Source organism: Salminus brasiliensis, chromosome 17, assembly GCF_030463535.1.
Source record: "Salminus brasiliensis chromosome 17, fSalBra1.hap2, whole genome shotgun sequence".
NCBI classification, from domain to species: Eukaryota; Metazoa; Chordata; class Actinopteri; order Characiformes; family Bryconidae; genus Salminus; species Salminus brasiliensis.
Genome location: NC_132894.1, coordinates 24083020 through 24101521, shown reverse-complemented (window position 1 = coordinate 24101521; position 18502 = coordinate 24083020). Strand labels below are relative to the sequence as shown.

Below are 18502 nucleotides of genomic sequence, written 5' to 3'. Positions count from 1 at the left end.
CTAATGCGCCAATAATATCACTTATAATCATCTTATAACCATATAGGGGAAAGACGCGCCCCAACGAATCATATATAACCCAGTTTTCTCTGTCTGAAAGCAGAACCATCCATAACTTGCATCTAAATGCTTGTTGCTCTCAATAAATGTTACTCAAAGGCTCTGTGTCCGAGTATTTGATTGATTGATTTTTTCACAACAATAGTCATGGAAAGAAGACATTTCATGGTCTTCTGTATCAGGACATAAAAATGCTCCTTAGAAGATCTTAAAATTATGTAAATACATTATTATGATAACACAACAGGTTCCACTGTCATTATTTAACAAGAACGCCTAAATGACAAAGCCATGTATGAAAAACTATGTGCACCCTATGAATCAATCGCATCTAGACACCCCTTTACCAGAAATAACTTAATAATGGAAGTAATGTTTTTCTGCATGGCTTTATTTATTTTTCTCTCACATCATTCTGGATGAATTTACAATTTACAATGTTTTCTAGTTCATTGAGATTTGTGGGCATTCGTTTATGCACAGCATTTCAATTGAAGAGAGGTCTGGACTGGGCCTTTGCGACACCTTGATTCTTTGCTTTTTTAGCCATTCTGTTATATATTTGCTGGTACATTTATTGTCCTGTTGCATGAGACTCTGTCCTGCTGTAAGTTTCTCACAAGCTTTTTCTGTGGTATAGAATATATAAATAAGATAAATAGGATGCAGACAGATTAAAATGCCATGGGTAGTGGTGGGGATAGGAGGTTTAGTTCAATCTCAGTTCAATCTCAGAGTTTAAAAGTCTTACTGCTTGTGGGACAAAGCAATTGCAGAATCGTGCAGTTACAGCACGGATGCTCCTGTAGCTTCTGCCAGATGGCAGCTGTGAAAAAAGTCCATGTGAGGGATAAGTGGGGTCCTTCACAATGCTGATTGCCTTACAGGTGCAGCATGCAGTGTGAAAGTCTGTGACAGAGGAGAGAGAGACCACTATGATCTTCTCAGCTGACCTCACTATTCGCTGTAGGGACTTGCGGTCTGAGGCATTGCGATTCCCAAACCCTGATGATAATGCAGCTGCTCAGGATGCTCTCCACAGTCCCTCTGTAGAACATGGTGAGGATTGGAGGAGGAAGATGAGCTTTCCTCACTCTCTGCAGGAAGTAGAGGCGCTGCTGGGCTTTCTTGGCTATGGAGCTGGTGTTGAGGGACCACGTGAGGTTCTCTGTGATGTGAACATGGTGCTCTGGACAATTTCCACAACAGAGCCATTGATGTTCAGGGGGGTGTGGTTGCCTTGCACTCTTCTGAAGTCAACACCCATCTCTTTAGCTTTGACCACATTTAGAGACAAGTTGTTGGTTCTGCACCAGACCGTTAGCTGCTGCACCTCCTCTCTGTATGTTGTCTGGTTGTTCTTGGTAATAAGGCCCACTACTGGTATCATCTGCATATTTGTGATGTGATGTGTTGTACTTAGCACACAGCCTTGGAGGGGCACCAGTACTCAGTATAGTGGTACTGGAGATGATGTTGTTGTTGATTGTGATCTATCAGTCAGGAAATCCAGGACCCAGCTACACAGTGAGGTGTTTAGGCCCAGTATGCTTAGTTTTCCGACAAGGTGCTGAGGGATAATGGTGTTGAATGCTGAACTGAAGTCTATGAACAGCATTCTTACATAGGTGTCTTTATTGTCAAGGGAACTGGCCTTTAATGTGCCTCATGACAAGCCTCTCAAGCACATGATGATGATGGGAGTGAGTGTAATGGCACTGCAGTCATTGAGGCAGGAAGCAGTGGACTTCTTTGGCACAGGGATAATGGTGGAGGTTTTGAAGCATGTTGGGATGACTGCAGTGCTCAGCAAGATGATGAAGATGTCCGTAAAAACATATGCTAGGTAGGTGACTCTGTATACTCCTCCAGGTGGATGGAAACACCAGAGGTTGCTGCTTCCCTGAACATCTCCCAATCAGTGTGCTCAAAACAGTCCTGAAGAGCAGAGACAGCACCTTGGGGCAGGTTTTCTCCTGCTTCCTTAATGCAATTGATAAGCAGCACCTGGCTGGAATTGGTCAAAAGCCGATCTGCACCAAGAGCCCTTCGAGCTTCAAGTACAGCTCGGCTTAATCCGCCATCCCTTAAGATCCACAGAAGACAAGCATCCTTTTTCTGTCCTGTCCTGGCACTGAAGTGGTGGAACAAACTTCCCCTAGGTATCCAAACAGCAGAGGTTCCCGCTTACTGTCACCCACAATACCTTCAAATTGCCATCTTTACAGGAAGAAAAAAACTGCTTATTTTCTATTTTTTATAGTAGAAATCAACAAAAAAAAGATGTATTCATTGTCATTCAAACTGTTATGATATTTTACCTAATGAAGCTGAGGGGATGGTAAGATGGTCTCTCAGGCCAAAGCTGAAAATAGTGTTGTTCTGAGGTATAGGTAATTACAAATTAAACTTTTTTCCCCATTGTTACAGAATAAAAGTAACATTTAAGGTGCACAAACAGAACAGTTCAACACGCTACTTTTTCCATTAAATCCATTGTATAGCGGGTAGTGGATACAATGCACATTTAGCATCACGTACCATAACACAGAAGGTATAGAAAAAGCAGATTTATACTACACAGAATGGTATCAGGCCGACCTAGCAAGTTTAATCTCAGACTCAGAACAAAATGAGTTTTTATAGTCTGATGGGAAGAGCTCCTTGAGATTCAGGGTGAAATGCCAATTAAGTGCGATGCTCAATGTTCAGCTCTTGGAGCACTTGGAAAACATGATAGTAAGCAGATACGGATTACCATTTTCAGTTTTCGGGAGAGGACCAACTTAGCCTAACAACAGATACTGAAAGACCTCACCTACCACAGATATGGGGCACAACGGTGCTGGGGAAATAACTTGATTACGTTTTACAGCAATCTGACACACACACACACGACACAAGTTACTATACTACTTTAACAGTAAAGGATCAACCTCCTGAGCAGACACCTGCTCAGCACAATTCACAGGCAGGGTTAGTTCATAGACAGACAGAAGAGGCCTGATTTAATAGGCTCCTTTAAAGTTAAGCACCTTACTAGAAATGAAAGACTGAGCTGCTCCTGTATCTCTCAGGATCCTAACAGGTGTACAATACTTGATTTTGTCAGACAAAGCAACAAAACTACCTAAAATAAAAGGATGAAAGAGAGCAGCACACAACACCCCGATGTTATACGACTTTAGGAACAGAATTGCAAGCAACGCTCTTGAGCTCATCCTTCTTTTTGTTCCACACTGTACTGTAAGCAATTAAATAACTTGGACGCAGACAGTAAAAGCAAACCTGAATCTCACAGTTACAGAAGAGAATACGGTCTTATGATAAAACTCAGCCACGTCCAAGAACAACCACACACCTCACCCACTCTTACCCAATCAATCAATCAATCAATGAATAAAAATAAAAAGGATGCCCAAACAAGAGATTACAAACAGCAAAACCAAACAACAACAAAAAAAGCAACATGCCTACCAAGCAAGTGCCAAGAAAACCACCAACCACACCAACCAACACCACCACCACACACTAAAAGCTTATGAGCCCCCAATATGTTACATTCTAGTCTAGGCCAGAAAAGTAGGGTTGAGGTGGTTGAGAAGGGTTATTATATAGGGAGTCCTAACTTTTTCAAATGACATTATATAATTAATGGCGGGGGGTGTCGTAATCTGGTCTTGCCTCAGAGTCTGCTCAAGCGGTTTTAAATACACTAGAAAACACATTGGTGCATGCGCCTCAGTCCACAAGTTTTTATCTTTGGGTCTCCAATCCACTTTCCAAGACTAGCTAGCTGTGCAGCTGTTCTTAGCATTACGTCCTGGAATTCATGGCCCACTTTCTATGGCTATACTTTCAAGGGTAACAATCACGATCTGGGTGTGAGGACCTAGCAGGCAAGTATACAGACGGTCATTGAGATTAAACTAAAGATGGGCTAGTGCTGGGGCTAGGGTGGGGTTAAGTCTGGAGTTAGAAGCGAGGATAAGAACAGGACACAAGGCCATGACAAGCTTGGCCCTGTGACTAGGCTTATAAATATGGGGACTTTTACACTTGAGCTGTGACTTTAATTGGCGAGTGGTTGTCTGTGTTTGAAGCTGTACCTGCTGCCTACCCTGCAAACTGACTTGACTGCGATAGGCTATCCACCCTCTAGCTGAGCCAAAACAAACAACCAAAAATAACAAAAATCATTGTAATCATTCATCAATCTGTAATCATTTTGTTAGTCTAAATGACAAAGTTCACTTTGACTACAGGGTCAGAAATGTTCAGTCAAACAAATTTTACATTGCCATGGATGTGTAAGCAAAAAGCTTTTACTGAAAAGTCGACTTACGATATTACAGCCGACCACATAGACAAAGAAAAAGTGTACATCTATTACCTACTACTATGTTTTTATTGTTATGTTTCCTAATAAACCATAGGCAATTACATATGTAAAAGGATGTAAATCCACTGTACATCTGCCAATGTTCTGATCATTTGAAATACATATTATACACACATCAGCCATAACATTAATACCACCTGCTTAATATTGAATAGGTCCTCCTTGTGCTGCTACATAAGATCTGACCATTCGGGGCAAGACCTCTGAAGGCATCCTGTGCTTTCTGGCACCAAGATGTTAGGTCCTGTAAGTTGAGAGTTGAGGTGGTGCCGCCATGGATCTCATCAATGCCCATAACCAGTGACAGTGACATTCCCCCATGTCCCTTTGAAAGCAAAACTAAATTTCTGCTATAAATTAAAAATGACAGAAAAATGGTAATATACTCAACATATTGACTTAAGATGCTTTAAATGTTCAAGTTTTATTCCATATTCATGCAAATATTTATAAGTATGCATAAAAAAAGAAATATGCAACATTACATAATTTGTGGCACATAAACCAGAAAACATTAGTTGGAAACCAAAAGCCAAGCCAATAAATGCTATATAGATATATAAAACAAACTAAATACTACAGACGAGTAGAATACACATATACACATATTGAAAAGCTCACACAGGTGTGGTCGGTAATTTACACACACTTATGAACATAAATGTCATGCCAAAACTGGATTTTTAGTTCTTTCTTTTAAGTGTTCTTTTTCTGGGGCATTTTCAATAAAAAAAAGATGTTCTGTGTGTAATGTACTGTGTATTTATACACACGTTATTGTCTTTTTTTAATTAAAGAACTATTATATTCTCTTCTATTGTACACCAATTCTGGTCCAGAAAAAGAACAGATTGAATACCTGACATTTAGGTCCATAGGTCCACGTTAACTTCTGACCACAACTGTAAACATACATAGATCAGGGGGTTCAGGCCAGTATGATTGCGAGCAATATTAAACACAGACCATGAAATTAGAAGTTACAAATACAATGAGATATCTGTAGGGCTTTAACTTCATCAGGATATAGAGGAAAACTCCTTTAAAAGAACATCCTGACTCAGAGTATTCGGAGACACATTTTTTCGCACATTCATGCTGATTGAACGCACCTGCAAGACAGAATGAGAAGATAAAGAGAGGTTAGATTACAGTTTTTAGATGCGATGCACCTTATGAAATATCCTAAATCACATTGTAAATTCTCCACAAAAGGCATGGTTATAGGCAAATGTGTATCAGCTGTAGTATATAGTTGTAAACATATTTATTTTATAAATCTAATCAAACAGCCAAACACATCCACAATATATAACAAATACTACAAATGTAACCAGTGCAATACCAAAAATAGGCTTATATGATGAAATTGTCCTAAGCAATAAGGAATATCTCATTGGACCTCAAATTCAAACTGCTTGTACAGTACATTTAGTTAAATCTTACTAATCTTACAAGCAAAAAAGGGCTAATTGCTAACCTTTGAGTGAGTTCACAGTGTACTCATGGAGGTTTTTGGGAAATGCTTGTTAATTAACAAATGTTCTTTAGAACTAGTTAATGAAGTGTCTTTGTCTAACATTTAAACAGAGTTTTAACATTTGACACCCCACATTTATTACTACTTAAAAAGCCTACAGTTAGAAGCAGGTGCACCACATCAGAATTTCGAAAGAATCTATCCTATTTAAACCTCAGATATTTGGTTTGCTTGTTGAAGTGAGTAGGATTACCAAACTGCAAGATGCCCTTAGATAGAAAGTTGTATATGTATTTGAGCCTGGAGCCAGATCTGGCGGTCCTAGCAAAACCAGTCAATAAGCAGATGACAAGGTGCATAAAGGAGTCATAAAACTCTAAAATGTCATTACGGGGCCAGTAGGTAGCTTGATTTTGCACTAAGAGTCGTTAATACTATATGGACGCTAATTTACAGACAGATGTTAACTTTGTAATCTGACAGAAAGCGTTGTTAGTCCAAGAAAGATCCTTAGAGATGTGTTTTTTCAAGAACTTGAAGCTAGAACCTGAATAGCATTCTGATGTAGCTGTTATTATTGTCCAGATAGGTGATGGCAGAATTTAGGGCAGTGGAGATTGCGTCCTCAGTCAATCTGTTTAAGCAGTAAGCAAACTGGTAATGTTCCAGTGTCTGTGGAACCCCTGCCTTCAGATGACGGAGAAGTAGTTTCTCAAAGCACTTTATTGCAAAAGCACTTTGCAACTGGTATGATGGTGGTGGTCTTTCAGCATGAGGGAACAACAGCCTGGGCCACTGACAGATTGAAAAGGTTAAGTGAAAACCTGGGATAGCTGTCCAGCACACACTCTGAGAACACGTCCAAGAATGTCATTAGGGCCACAGATTTCCGTGCATTCACAGAAAATTTAAGACGGAGCCTGGCTTTCCTAATGCCTTTTTTCAGGTTTGCCCTGGCTGTGCTGTAGGCCTCAGCATCACCCCCTCTGAAAGCAGTGTCACATGCCTTCAGCAGTAGGCATTCATCCAGTGGTTCATAACAGATGAGGTGTATGTGTCCAAGTGTCTGTGAAAGTCCATAGTGGCTTGAGAAGAGAACATACTCCAGTTAGTGTTCTAAAACCGATGTTTTAGAAAGAAAATAGCACTTTCTGACCACACTTTAACAGTCCTTGTTGATGTTTTCACAAGAGTGGCACATACTTGGGAGTGTAAAGGTAAAGGTAAAGGTGCACGTATTTGTCACTGTACAGCGAAATGTGTCCTCCGCATTTAACCCATCTGGTAGTGAACACACACTCACACTCACACACACACACGTGTTAGGGGCAGTGAGTACACACACACACACACCCAGAGCGGTGGGAGTGTGAAGCAGGAACAATGAAAGGTGATCAAACTGTCCCAGGTGGGGGACATCTCAATAAATAGAAGGGTCTGCACTTACTTATACTCTGTTAGAACTCTGTGTTAGCAGAGCAATGTCTTTCAGTTACAGTAGAGTATGTACACCATGATTTGTTTACATAAATGTACAGACCCCCTTCTTTACTCTTACCGGAGTCCTCTGCCACCCTGTCTCATCAAAACACACAGTGTCCCCAGCTCCATGGTGCTCCTGGGGATGTTACCAATGAGCAGTTGAGACTCCCTGAGCCACCTCTGCGTTGTAGTCCAGAGTTGCAGCTCATCCATTTTATTCAGCAAAAAACGAACATTAGCGAGAAAAATGCTGGGAACTGATATCTGTTGTGGGTTTAGCTTCAGCTTTTAGCTGAAGAGAAACTGAGCATTGCGCTGTGCATGTGACGCCAACATGGATTTTCTGGGCTCTCCAGAGATTGGGTTTAAGTCAGGGCTCTGGCTGGGCCACTCAAGGACATTCACATAGCTGTCCCAAAGCCACTCCTGTGTTGTTGATGCGCTTAGGGTCCATGTCTGTGAAGGTGAACCTTCAGCCCAGTCTGAGGTCTAAAGCGCTAAAATTCTTTTTTTCGTTCTAAAAAATATCTCTGTACTTTGCTTTGTCCAGTTTTCCCTCAACCCTGAACAGTCTCCCTATTTCAGCTGCTGAAAAACACCCCCACAGCATGACGCTCTCATTGTAGGGTTGGTATTAGACCATGGAATCTTGTTTCTCACAGTCTAATTGTCCTTTAGGGACTTTTATACGTGAGGCGAGGCTTCTGTCTGGCCACTCTACCATGAAGCTCAGATTGGTGGAGTGCTGCAGTGATTTTTGTTCTTCTTGAAGTCCATGCTCTGATCTCTTCTTCCCTGACTAGTAAGCCTCTATGTTTGGAATTGTGTAATAAAATATACTTTTGTCATAATTAATGTATTAATGTTTTCTTTTTGCATCTCCAGCACCCCTTACCAGTTCTTTGAAGAAAGCAGTCTCTTTTGGCTGCTCTGAATAGCGCTCAAACTGGTCTAAGCCATCCTGCAGCTTTAAGGTTAGTGTGTCATAGTTGGAGCGTACCACTTCCAGGACCTATAAGACACCAAGTTGAAGAGATGGTTTTTGATCCATAATACTGTGCATCAAGAAGCATACAAAACATGTTGTTCAAACAGGTAATTAATGGTGACAATGAAATTGGTGAGGAAAAAATTGTGCCAGGGTTTAGAGTAATTCAGTTCAATATTTCAAAAACTCTAACATGCTAAAATACATTTGCAAAAAAATGTGTTCCTAGATCCTCATTGAGTACCTATGCTCAATCCGTTTTTTTTTTTTCTTAGATGACCCATTCAGGAAGCAGCTATGCAAGTAAACCAGTTGGTTGATTTAACCAGTTGGGGTAATTCTATGAACTAATAATCATTACAGAACAGTCAGTGTAATAAAATAGAACTACAGTGATTAGGAGCAGCACCAAAGAAGAGATTTAACTCCGTCTTTACTTTTAGCAGAATCACCTTTACAGCCGTTTACAATCTCTTTATAGATGTGTTTGAAAGGATTTTTTAATGGATTTCAGAGACACTAGGCAGGATGAGTAGTGGCCCACCTAACAACGGCTGTGAGCAAAACCAGAATTCTGGGAGAGCATAGTGCAGAGAACTTTTCAGATAAGATTCAGCATTTCAGAATGTCAAAAGCACCTAAAACTACATAAAAAAAAATTTCAACCTCCTTTCAACTGCTTTAGTTAGTCCTTTCCATCCATCCTCATCTCTTTGCCTGAGACAGGATATATTATAGCAACCGAAATTTATACAATAAACCACGAAGAATAGATAGTAATGGCATCAGCATGTGATTTTGGTGCCTAAGAAAACTTTTTTGAAAACAGCACTGGTGGATGGTCGTTTCCGGCTGAGAGAACGCTGGGCAAAATTGGCTGCTGTTTCTCACCGGTGTGTGTTGGTTGGTAATAGTGTGTTGATTTGTACAGCATTACTAGATATTGGAAAAGCGCAAGGTAAGCATAACCTTACAGTTTTTTCCATTTTTTAATTACCATATGCTGAGTATCATGGTGATGCTTTACCAAGCCTCTAATGCAGCCATCTTCAGCTCACTTGTTTTGAGGCCTTGTTCCCTTACTTTTTCCCTTCAGCGTATGGAATGCATGCTTAATTGAATTTAAATCAGGTGTGTTTTTTTTGGGGCTTTTTTCCATTTGGAACTTTTCTAGATGCAACATAGCGCTGAGACAGCCCTAGGTAAGACAACAACTGATCATCATCTTGTCTCCGATCAAGGCTGCATATCCCTGTTCCTGTTACTTAACCTTAGTGTAGCTTTTGATACAGTAGACCATAATTTTCTCCTATAAAGATCATTATAATTCATAAAGGTAAATTATGTATTTTCCAATTATACAAAAGTGTGACACAGAATCTGCACTGACCGCTGCACTGGCATAACACTTGCAATGAACAAAATGTAATTTTAAAAAGATGATTTTCTTTCATTGTAGCATACATTGTCTAGCCACCTAGGCTACATAAAACTGCCCCAAACAACTACTAGTTAAACAAATAATAGCCTAATAACAAAATCAGAATGCTGCCCGCTGACTCCTGTTGGAGAGTGGTGGCTTTACAAATACGGCTACAAATATTTTATTATCTTCTAAAGAGACACAAAGCTGCATATTTTAACATCGAACGTCTCCATCTCATCCTAGTATAAAAAGCGCTATCTGGTTGTTTTTTTCTAATTTGCATTGCATTCTGTAATTTTGGCACATTTGGTAGCGTTTGCTTTCTTTTTTTCTTGCAGTTTCTCTGCGCCTCCATTGCATTTTCTCTCCATCTCAGAATATCCTAATAGATAACGTTACTTACGTTGTAAGTAAAGAAAATAACCAATGGGCCGCAGACCAGCGTGTTTTAAGGGTTGCTTAGGAAACAAACTCTTGCTCTGACTTTTTTTCCCCCAATGTATTACGTAGGCAGGACCAATGTGAAAGGAATTGGTGTTTAATAATGTGATTGGGCCAGCCTAGCGTCAACTGGGCCGCTGATCTCATCTTGGTTACAGCGTTCAGTCTTCCACAATGCCACAAGGTTAGCACACATGGATTTGGGGATTTCTGCTATTCTTCTCTGTAGATCCTCTCTGGAAATAGTTGGTTGAGTGTCATTTTCAGGTCTCTCTGCTGTGTGGTTAGCATCATTACAGAGTGCTCTGGATCATGTTTTCACTAAGAATATCTCTGAATTTTGCTCCATTTAGCTCTTCCTCTGACCAGTCTCCCTGTCCGAGCTTTCATCTTCGTTTCATCAGACCAGAGAATCTTATTCAGATAATCTTCAATCAAGGTGTAGAAACATCTCAAAGATGATCAGGTAAAAATAGGAAACCCTCAGAGCCAATTGCAAGTGTTAGTGATTAATCAATGCGAAATTCATTTTTCACTTTCTCATTATAGGGTATTGATGGACTTTTATATGTTAGCATTAAGCCTATTTATATACACACGCACACACTATTTTATACAGTGTAAAAACGGTATAACAAAAAAAAAAAAAAAAAAGCACTGAATAAAATTTAGCGCTGTACATTTTAGACACATCAAAAACAGTATAAACACTTGCCTTGTTGTTTGATACAGTAGGCTAGAACACATACGCTGCCCTAAAACCCTGGCACTCACTTTCCCACACTCTTATTTTAGCTGATCCTGAGACCTGGTCAGATTAAATGATACATATTTTGACAGCTGCTGCAGCTCTGCGTGAGGTCATAGGACGCTGCAGTTCATCATGCAACTACGTTCCTCATTCATTCATATTTTGTTGATCAGTTGTCAGTGCTGAAAGACAATCAGCAAACATTATTGGCCATAAAAACATTGATTAGTCCGTTTCTACTATTCACATGCACTGTGAAAGAAAGAAAAAAAATCGAATTAGTGATTTATTTTTTCCCAGAAGATATGACCTCTATTTAAGTGACCCTAACAGAAATGACAGTGAACCAATGCATTATTATTACGCAATCGTACTGTAAGAAAATAAAAGTATATGTATATTTAAAAGAAGCATTAAGCTGAAGTAAAAAATAGGAAAGTAATAGGAAAACTAATGTATGTGTTGTAGTGGTTTTTAAAAATGTGCAAAACAGTGCAGAGCAATATTAATGTGCATACATGTAAGGTTTCCTTTCATGTCACACAATGAAAAAGTGCTAGATAGAACTTCTACTACAAGGAACATCTAGTGTGGCTCAAATGTGTGGCTCACTGCAATTTACCTGATCCTCTGAGAGTTGGGAAATGTGATTCACAGAAGCATAGGACTCAATCTTGGGGTTGAAATGGTTAATGATGGCTCTGAAAATACAAAACACAGCCGGTCCAAAACTGCAATAATGTATCAAAATAAAATTTCAATACAAAATAATTATAGACCAGCCATAGGTGAAATCGACATATGCTTAGAGCCTCCTGTAAATGAGAATCAGTGTTCTTATTGGATACATTATTTAGTCACAGGTCATAAACAGTCACTGGTTCAAGATAAGGCTTCGTCCCCCACTTCATCTCCCACTGTGTACATCAATGAGAACACAAATAGACAAAAAGGGAGCAGCAGCAGATTATATAGTTATGCTCATTCGTCAGTTCCGCAGTGCATTCCCAAGAGAAAAAATTACTTCATCTTTAGGCTAAAACCTAGAGTGTATATAAAAATCAGCGAGACAGCTAACAAAACTGTAATGAAATCCTTAAACTATTGTCTATAGTCTGTTTATGACAGTATGGCCAGTAACACACACACCAGTCTGCTGAAAGTAATTTTCTAGGACCCTGGCAGTGCTCATGTTCCTCCTCACAAGTCAAGTGGATTTCACCTTTCTAACTGTTAAGGTGTGCAGCAGCTGTGCAGTGTGATTCAGAATCAAGGAGGCTAATGCAAATGTGCACACACACTAAGTGATCTGACAGCAGAGCTGTACAGGAACTGGCAGCTGAATGGTCAGGTAGGTCAGTCGGACTGATATTAAAGCCTATAGAGTTTTAAAAAGTTTAAAACGTTGCTCCAAACAACGTAGATCAGATTAGAATTTAGTCTAATTACAGAAACTGGTAAAAATAGTGATTTTATTGCTGTTTACTAACGTGGATTAGCACAGCTTACCTACACTGTAGAGCTGTATTATATACAGAAACACAAAGATTGGTACGGATCAGATCAGTATTGGCCGATTTTTGGCATCGAGAGGCTTGAACTAGAGGTAAAACTTAATCGAAACGTCCCTAATGTTAAGGTAATCTAGGGTGGCCAAAAACCCTTAACTGAGACATCATAAGGTGCATACTAAGCTACTAACTGAACAAGGACAATTAACTCTATTGACCTAAAAGCACAAGAAGAGTTGACTCCCAAAATGGGATTTTGTATGTTCGGTATGTCTGGAGGAGGAAGAATGCTTAGCCCCTTGGCACTGGAAACCTGCAGCATGTACAGAGCAAGATGTGAGGAGAGCTAAACTGTTGGCATCATTAGACCTTACAACAGGTCAATTATCCCAATTATCCAAAGCACACCTTAAAACCCACCCAGACTAAGTTTTAGAAGATGTCCTGGAAGATACTGGAGTGGTCATCGCAGTCGCCTGACATGAACCCCACAGAAAATATGTAGTGGGTTAAAGAGGAGGCGTTTACAGCATGCAAACCCAAAAATATTAGTGAAATGGAGGCCATTGTCCATGAGGAATGGTCTACAATTGCTCAGGAACACTGCCAGAAGCTAGTGTCTGGCTATGCATCATGTTTGCAGCAAGCCATAACAGCAAATAGGTGCTCTATTAAGTATTAAAGACAATTGTCATGAAGGGGTTATTCAATTCTAAAACTGCAGTAGTCATTAAATCATGTGTCATTCATGAATTTGTAAAAATCATGGGCTGAGCCCTCTGCTCTTCTCCCTGTTCATCCACAAGGGTATAGATCAACAATCACATCTGAAGACGACCCAACAGCAGCTGGTCAAATCAGCGATGATGAATCAGCCTACTGTGAGGAAATCCAGCACCTGGCAGTTGGTGTTCCACCAAAAACCTTGCCCTCAACACAGAGACGAGTAGCTCATTGTGGACTACTCGAAACCCAAAAGCTGCACTTTCAAGAATGTCCTGTCTGTATATATAACCACTTAATAGATATCTATCTATAGTTACCTATATCTTGTTATATGTTCCATTTTGTATCATTGTACTGAATCTATCCATCCATTTTTTCTCAGTTTCCCCCCTCCATATTGAGCATACGCACACGTATGGCATCACAATGTGATTACATTAACAATGTGGATATGCAAGCAAATACGCCTAATCTGATTTCAGTCAGACTTGATATCTGTGTAGTGTGAACAAATTCAAAGGCACAAATGAAAGGTACATACATACACAGTCATCTGAAAAACATGTTTTTTGTTTTGTATGTCATGGTTATGTGTTTTAGTAGGGTGTACTAAAATTATTTCACTATCATTTGTATTACTGTAAATAGCTGAGAGCAAAAGTTAAACTAACTAAAACAAAAAAAGTCAGAACCCTGCATTATGAGTACTTACTTTTATATTTGTTTGGAATTTTTTGCCCATTTGGCCTTGCAAAAGGCTTCTAGTTCTGTGAGATTCTTGGGCCATCTTGCATGCTTTTATGGTCTATTCACAGATGTGTTAGTTTTTAAGATAACTTTTGACTTTAAGGGCCATGGCAAAACCATTTAACTTGCACCTCACAAGATAGTCCAGGATTTTGAAGTGTGTGTGTAGGATCACTATCCTGCTGTAAAAGCCATTTAATCTACAGATTTCTCACAGACAGCATGATTTCTGTTTTAATTTAGTTTTTATTTAATTAAATGTATTCTTTTCACTATCAGTAACATGTTCCTCATGGCACTAGCTGCAACACAATCCCAAAATATGACTGACCCACTCTTGCGTATTATAGTTGGTGACGTGTTTAACAAAAATGCAATTTATTCATTTAAAATGTTTTAACTTCATTAGTCAACATTGCATGTTTGCACAATACAAAGGATTGTTTAGACGTTCTTTGGAAAACTCCTGATGCTGAATTTTGTGGTGACATAAAACAAGGTTTTCCTCTTATGACTCGTCCATGAAGGTCATATTTGTGCAGGTGTAACTGCGCAGTAGAACTGTTTACTACCACTGTTCTTCTGGAAGTCAAACAGAGGTTCTGATTATGTCCCTATAGTCAGAATTCATTTTTATTCCAGCATAGAAATTGTCTGTCTGTAGGTAAGTTGTGTTGTTCGAGCTGTCCTAGTTTGGATTCCAAGTGGTCCACAATACAATTTTTCCATTTCAACCCGCAGATGTGGGTAAAAGCTCTTAGCTAACCAGCTCATCCAGCAAGTGTAATATGTGATTACTATCCAAATTGTTCATTCTTAGAAGCTTGGCAAGTCAAAAGATAATATGACTGTTTTTCAGTTTACAAACTTAAACCTTATAACAAAGACATGTGCAAAAAATAGAACAAACAAATGTTTTTTTTCCGTCACACCCTGGACATCACCTGTTCCAGTATCTTCCCTCAGGTCGGCGTTTCAGCCAGTTGAGGATCAAGACCTCCAGGCTACAGAGAAGCTTCTTCCCACACACCATCACACTCATGAACAGCTGAACATTACAACACTACTTTCTGAATACAGTCTACTACATACTTACATCCTATCTAGATGTTCTCTCACTCTCCTTTCTCTGTACTGCACTTTATTTATCTGATAGTGTCTCAGAACAATCTGTACTACCGTCTCAACCAGTGACTCCTCTGTTCTCCATATTTATATCTATTTAATTCAGTCTGCACTGTTCTTTACTGCTGCACTTATTACTTTACCTTAAATACACAACTCTTAAGTTTACAGATGTGTCTGTGCGTGTATGTCACTGTGTGTGTGTGTGTGTGTGTGTGTGTGTGTGTGTGTGTGTGTGTGTGTGTAGGTTGGGTGTGTTTGTTACTTCTGTAATGTCAGTTATCGTGCACTGTGAGCTACTGTAACCAAAAACAAATTCCTTGTATGTGTAAGCATACTTGGCCAATAAAGTCCGATTCTGATTGTATAGCATATTTAAACAAATGGTTTTGGCAGATAACGTCTTAATTAAACCTCAGACACTGAGTTTGATTTGCTCTTAATTGTTGAAGTGAGTGGTATCACCATGGCAAAAGGCCTCCAGAAAGACTGGAAAAATCAGGAATTTCACAAAAACATGTACTGGAAAACTAAAAACTTAATTTGTTTCCTGAAATAAAACCAAATTCAGATAATAGAGACATCATAATTTAAATCTAATTCAATGTATTTGTATAAAGCAACTTTAGAGGAATCAGTAAGAGGACAAGAGATCAACAAAACATAAAACCCTCTGTGAGCAAGCCAAAGGCAACAGTGGCAAAGGGAAAAAAAAAAAAAAAAAAAACTCTGTCAGAGCTGGAGGAAGAAACCAAGACACAAGGGGGACCCATCCTCCTCTAGTCAGAACTGAAAAGTGATAAAAGTCACTGTATAACCACATAAGACTGTTCTGCTCAGATATGCTGATATAATCATAATATAACAAATCTAATCATAGTAGAGCTGGTAGGAGTAATAAATGTAATGATGGGTAATGGCGGTAATCATAAAATTGGCAGATAATTGGTAGAGACATCGGCATACAAGGACACTTAACGAAAAATTGTATTAACCAGTAATATCACAGGGAGTTTTTTCTCCCCAGCACATCTCTACCTGTCATCAAGCAAAAACATCACTTATGTCAGCTCCTTGCATAGAGGCTAAAAAATAAAGAATGCTCTCTGCTACTATCAAACTGTCAGTTTCTTGAAAAAAAACATCTAGTGTCATGTAAAGATTTGCTCACCCCTGGTCAATATATCTGATTAAATAAATTGTCAAATAAGCAGAAGATGATCTGCAAAAGCCATAAAGCTAAAGAGTACTACTACGTAGTATTAGTATAGCTTTCCTAATAAATTGCTTAAGAATTTAAAAATATCTAATTATTACAGAATTATAATACATTTATTTAGAATTCTTGCAAATCCTCAGAACCCAAAGAAAAACAGCCTACCTGACATTAACCAGCGCATGAGTGACTTTACTAGCTGGCTCCTTCCACTGGCCTACATTGGTGGAAACTCTGAGAACTGAAACAGCACAAAGAGGAGTTCACATTAAGTGGCTATACTGTTGTGTTTGTCGTTCATACGGTTATGTGACACTGGAATAGTACATCACCCCGTTCATCAAAAGCAAAACAAAAACACAAACAGAGAAATGGTTTTACAATAGAACGTTTTGTTACAACACACTAAATCCCTTATATGAATTACAGCTCAACAAGTCAACTAGTCACGTTTTGTAAAACACACTTACAGCTATTACAAACCATTTGTAGACATTATCTTACACTTTAATCTAGGAGTATTACTCTAGGAGTATTAGGGCTTCATGGGTCTTACCTTCACAAACACAAACAAGACAACTCACCCATGCAATAAAGGTTGTCAAAGACCTGGTGCATACGAACAATCTCGTAATACAGCTCATCGTAACTGCTGGGAGTAGGCAGGAATGTGTCTCCATATGTGATGAACATGTTAAAGAGGTTTACAACCTATGCGTCAGTGAGACATACAGAAAGAGACAGAGATGGAAGAAATAAAAAAAAATTAGAAAGATGCTTTGTACAAAATAACATTCCAGTACAGTACTCTGGACACAACCTATTTGCAATGTAAATATATTCCATAAAAGCACATAATCCCACCCTGGAAATCAAGTGAGTGGATCATTACGTACAAAAACAGAAATGATCACAAATTAGTAAAAACGTTCAATAAATTTCAGATGCAAAAGTAAAATTACAGGTCCAATTAATACTACGAGGAAACATTTTCTTTTTCGAGAGGACAGGTGTTCCTTTCTCAGTCTCCTCTTGAAGTAAAGTGACTGCATCTTAACCAGAAGAGAGGTGTTCCTTAAAAAAAAAAAAAAAATCATCAAAGATTTTATACTAGGAACAAGGTCAGTGGTCATCTTGTTCTAACCAACAAGTGCACCTGTTTGTATTTAATGTCCAGGCTGAGTACCACTGTTGAAACTCTTATGAAACTTGTATGGAAACTGTTATGATGCATCATTTGTTACATCTAGGCTATTTGCATTATTTCCCCCTCAGTACTAAAAGCACATTCACTGTGAAGAATGTGAGAGGGGCCCATTTGGTGTTCTGTCCATTGCTTCAGTCAAAACAAATGTATTACTGATTAAGCTCATCTGTGAGAAAGACAGGGATTGTCTGTACTCTCTGATGGCCTAGATGCCCTTCCACATTTGGCAGGGGTAGGATTTATGAAAGTGCTTATCGACAGACAGTTTGTAGAAGTGTCTGGCTTTCCTATGCCTCTTTTCAGGTTAGCCCTGGCTGAGCTGTAGGCCTCAGTATGGAACTGAAGCTCTGAAAGAATTTCATGTAATGCTTGCTCTACCATTTAATGATGATCTTTAATTTGCGTTAAGTAGGAAACACATATCTTTAGCTGACCACACAGAACACTTTTAAAAGAAAACATGTAGATATTATTGAACTTGAAATGAATTAATTAGAGATTAATGGATCACACCTACATACAGTAGGAACATTTTTAATAATTATAATAATAATACTAATAATAAAACAAGCAAAGAAAAATAAAACAGTACACTGAGAAAGTGGATAAAGGTCATGTAAAAGTTAATGGAAACACTGCTTTAGCAACATGCCATACCAAAATTGGCTCCATCTGATTAGTGTTTACAATGAAAAAGAGAAAAAGGGTAAAGATAAAATGGAGGTCTGCAGTGACTTTTGTGCAACATTACACCTCTACTGTGCACTATTTGTATTGAAGGGACATTTATTCATTTGCAGTTGTATTTAGAGGTTTCACTTAACATACTTTTGCAGTGTACAGTGATGTGATGTTTATAAACAACTCTTGATTAGGATGTTCCAGTTGCATATTTTTGTCTCAAACTTCAATTAGTAAAAAGTCTGCGCTGTTACTTAAA

The 18502-nt window shown here is 38.9% G+C and overlaps 1 protein-coding gene across 3 annotated transcripts in view; it reads right to left on the bottom strand.

Moving 5' to 3' along the window:
* Positions 1 to 4350: 4350 nt before the first annotated feature.
* Positions 4351 to 18502, bottom strand: part of armh3 (armadillo like helical domain containing 3) — a 70046-nt gene continuing 55894 nt past the window's right edge. For all 3 annotated transcript variants that reach the window (XM_072661008.1, XM_072661007.1, XM_072661009.1), the window contains exons 22-26: positions 16940 to 17066; positions 16521 to 16596; positions 11653 to 11731; positions 8320 to 8436; positions 4351 to 5574 (exon numbers count right to left, since the gene is read on the bottom strand). In XM_072661008.1, the coding sequence (XP_072517109.1) occupies positions 5482 to 5574; positions 8320 to 8436; positions 11653 to 11731; positions 16521 to 16596; positions 16940 to 17066 (492 nt within the window). In that variant the 3' untranslated portion in view covers positions 4351 to 5481. The remainder of the gene's footprint in view (positions 5575 to 8319; positions 8437 to 11652; positions 11732 to 16520; positions 16597 to 16939; positions 17067 to 18502) is intronic.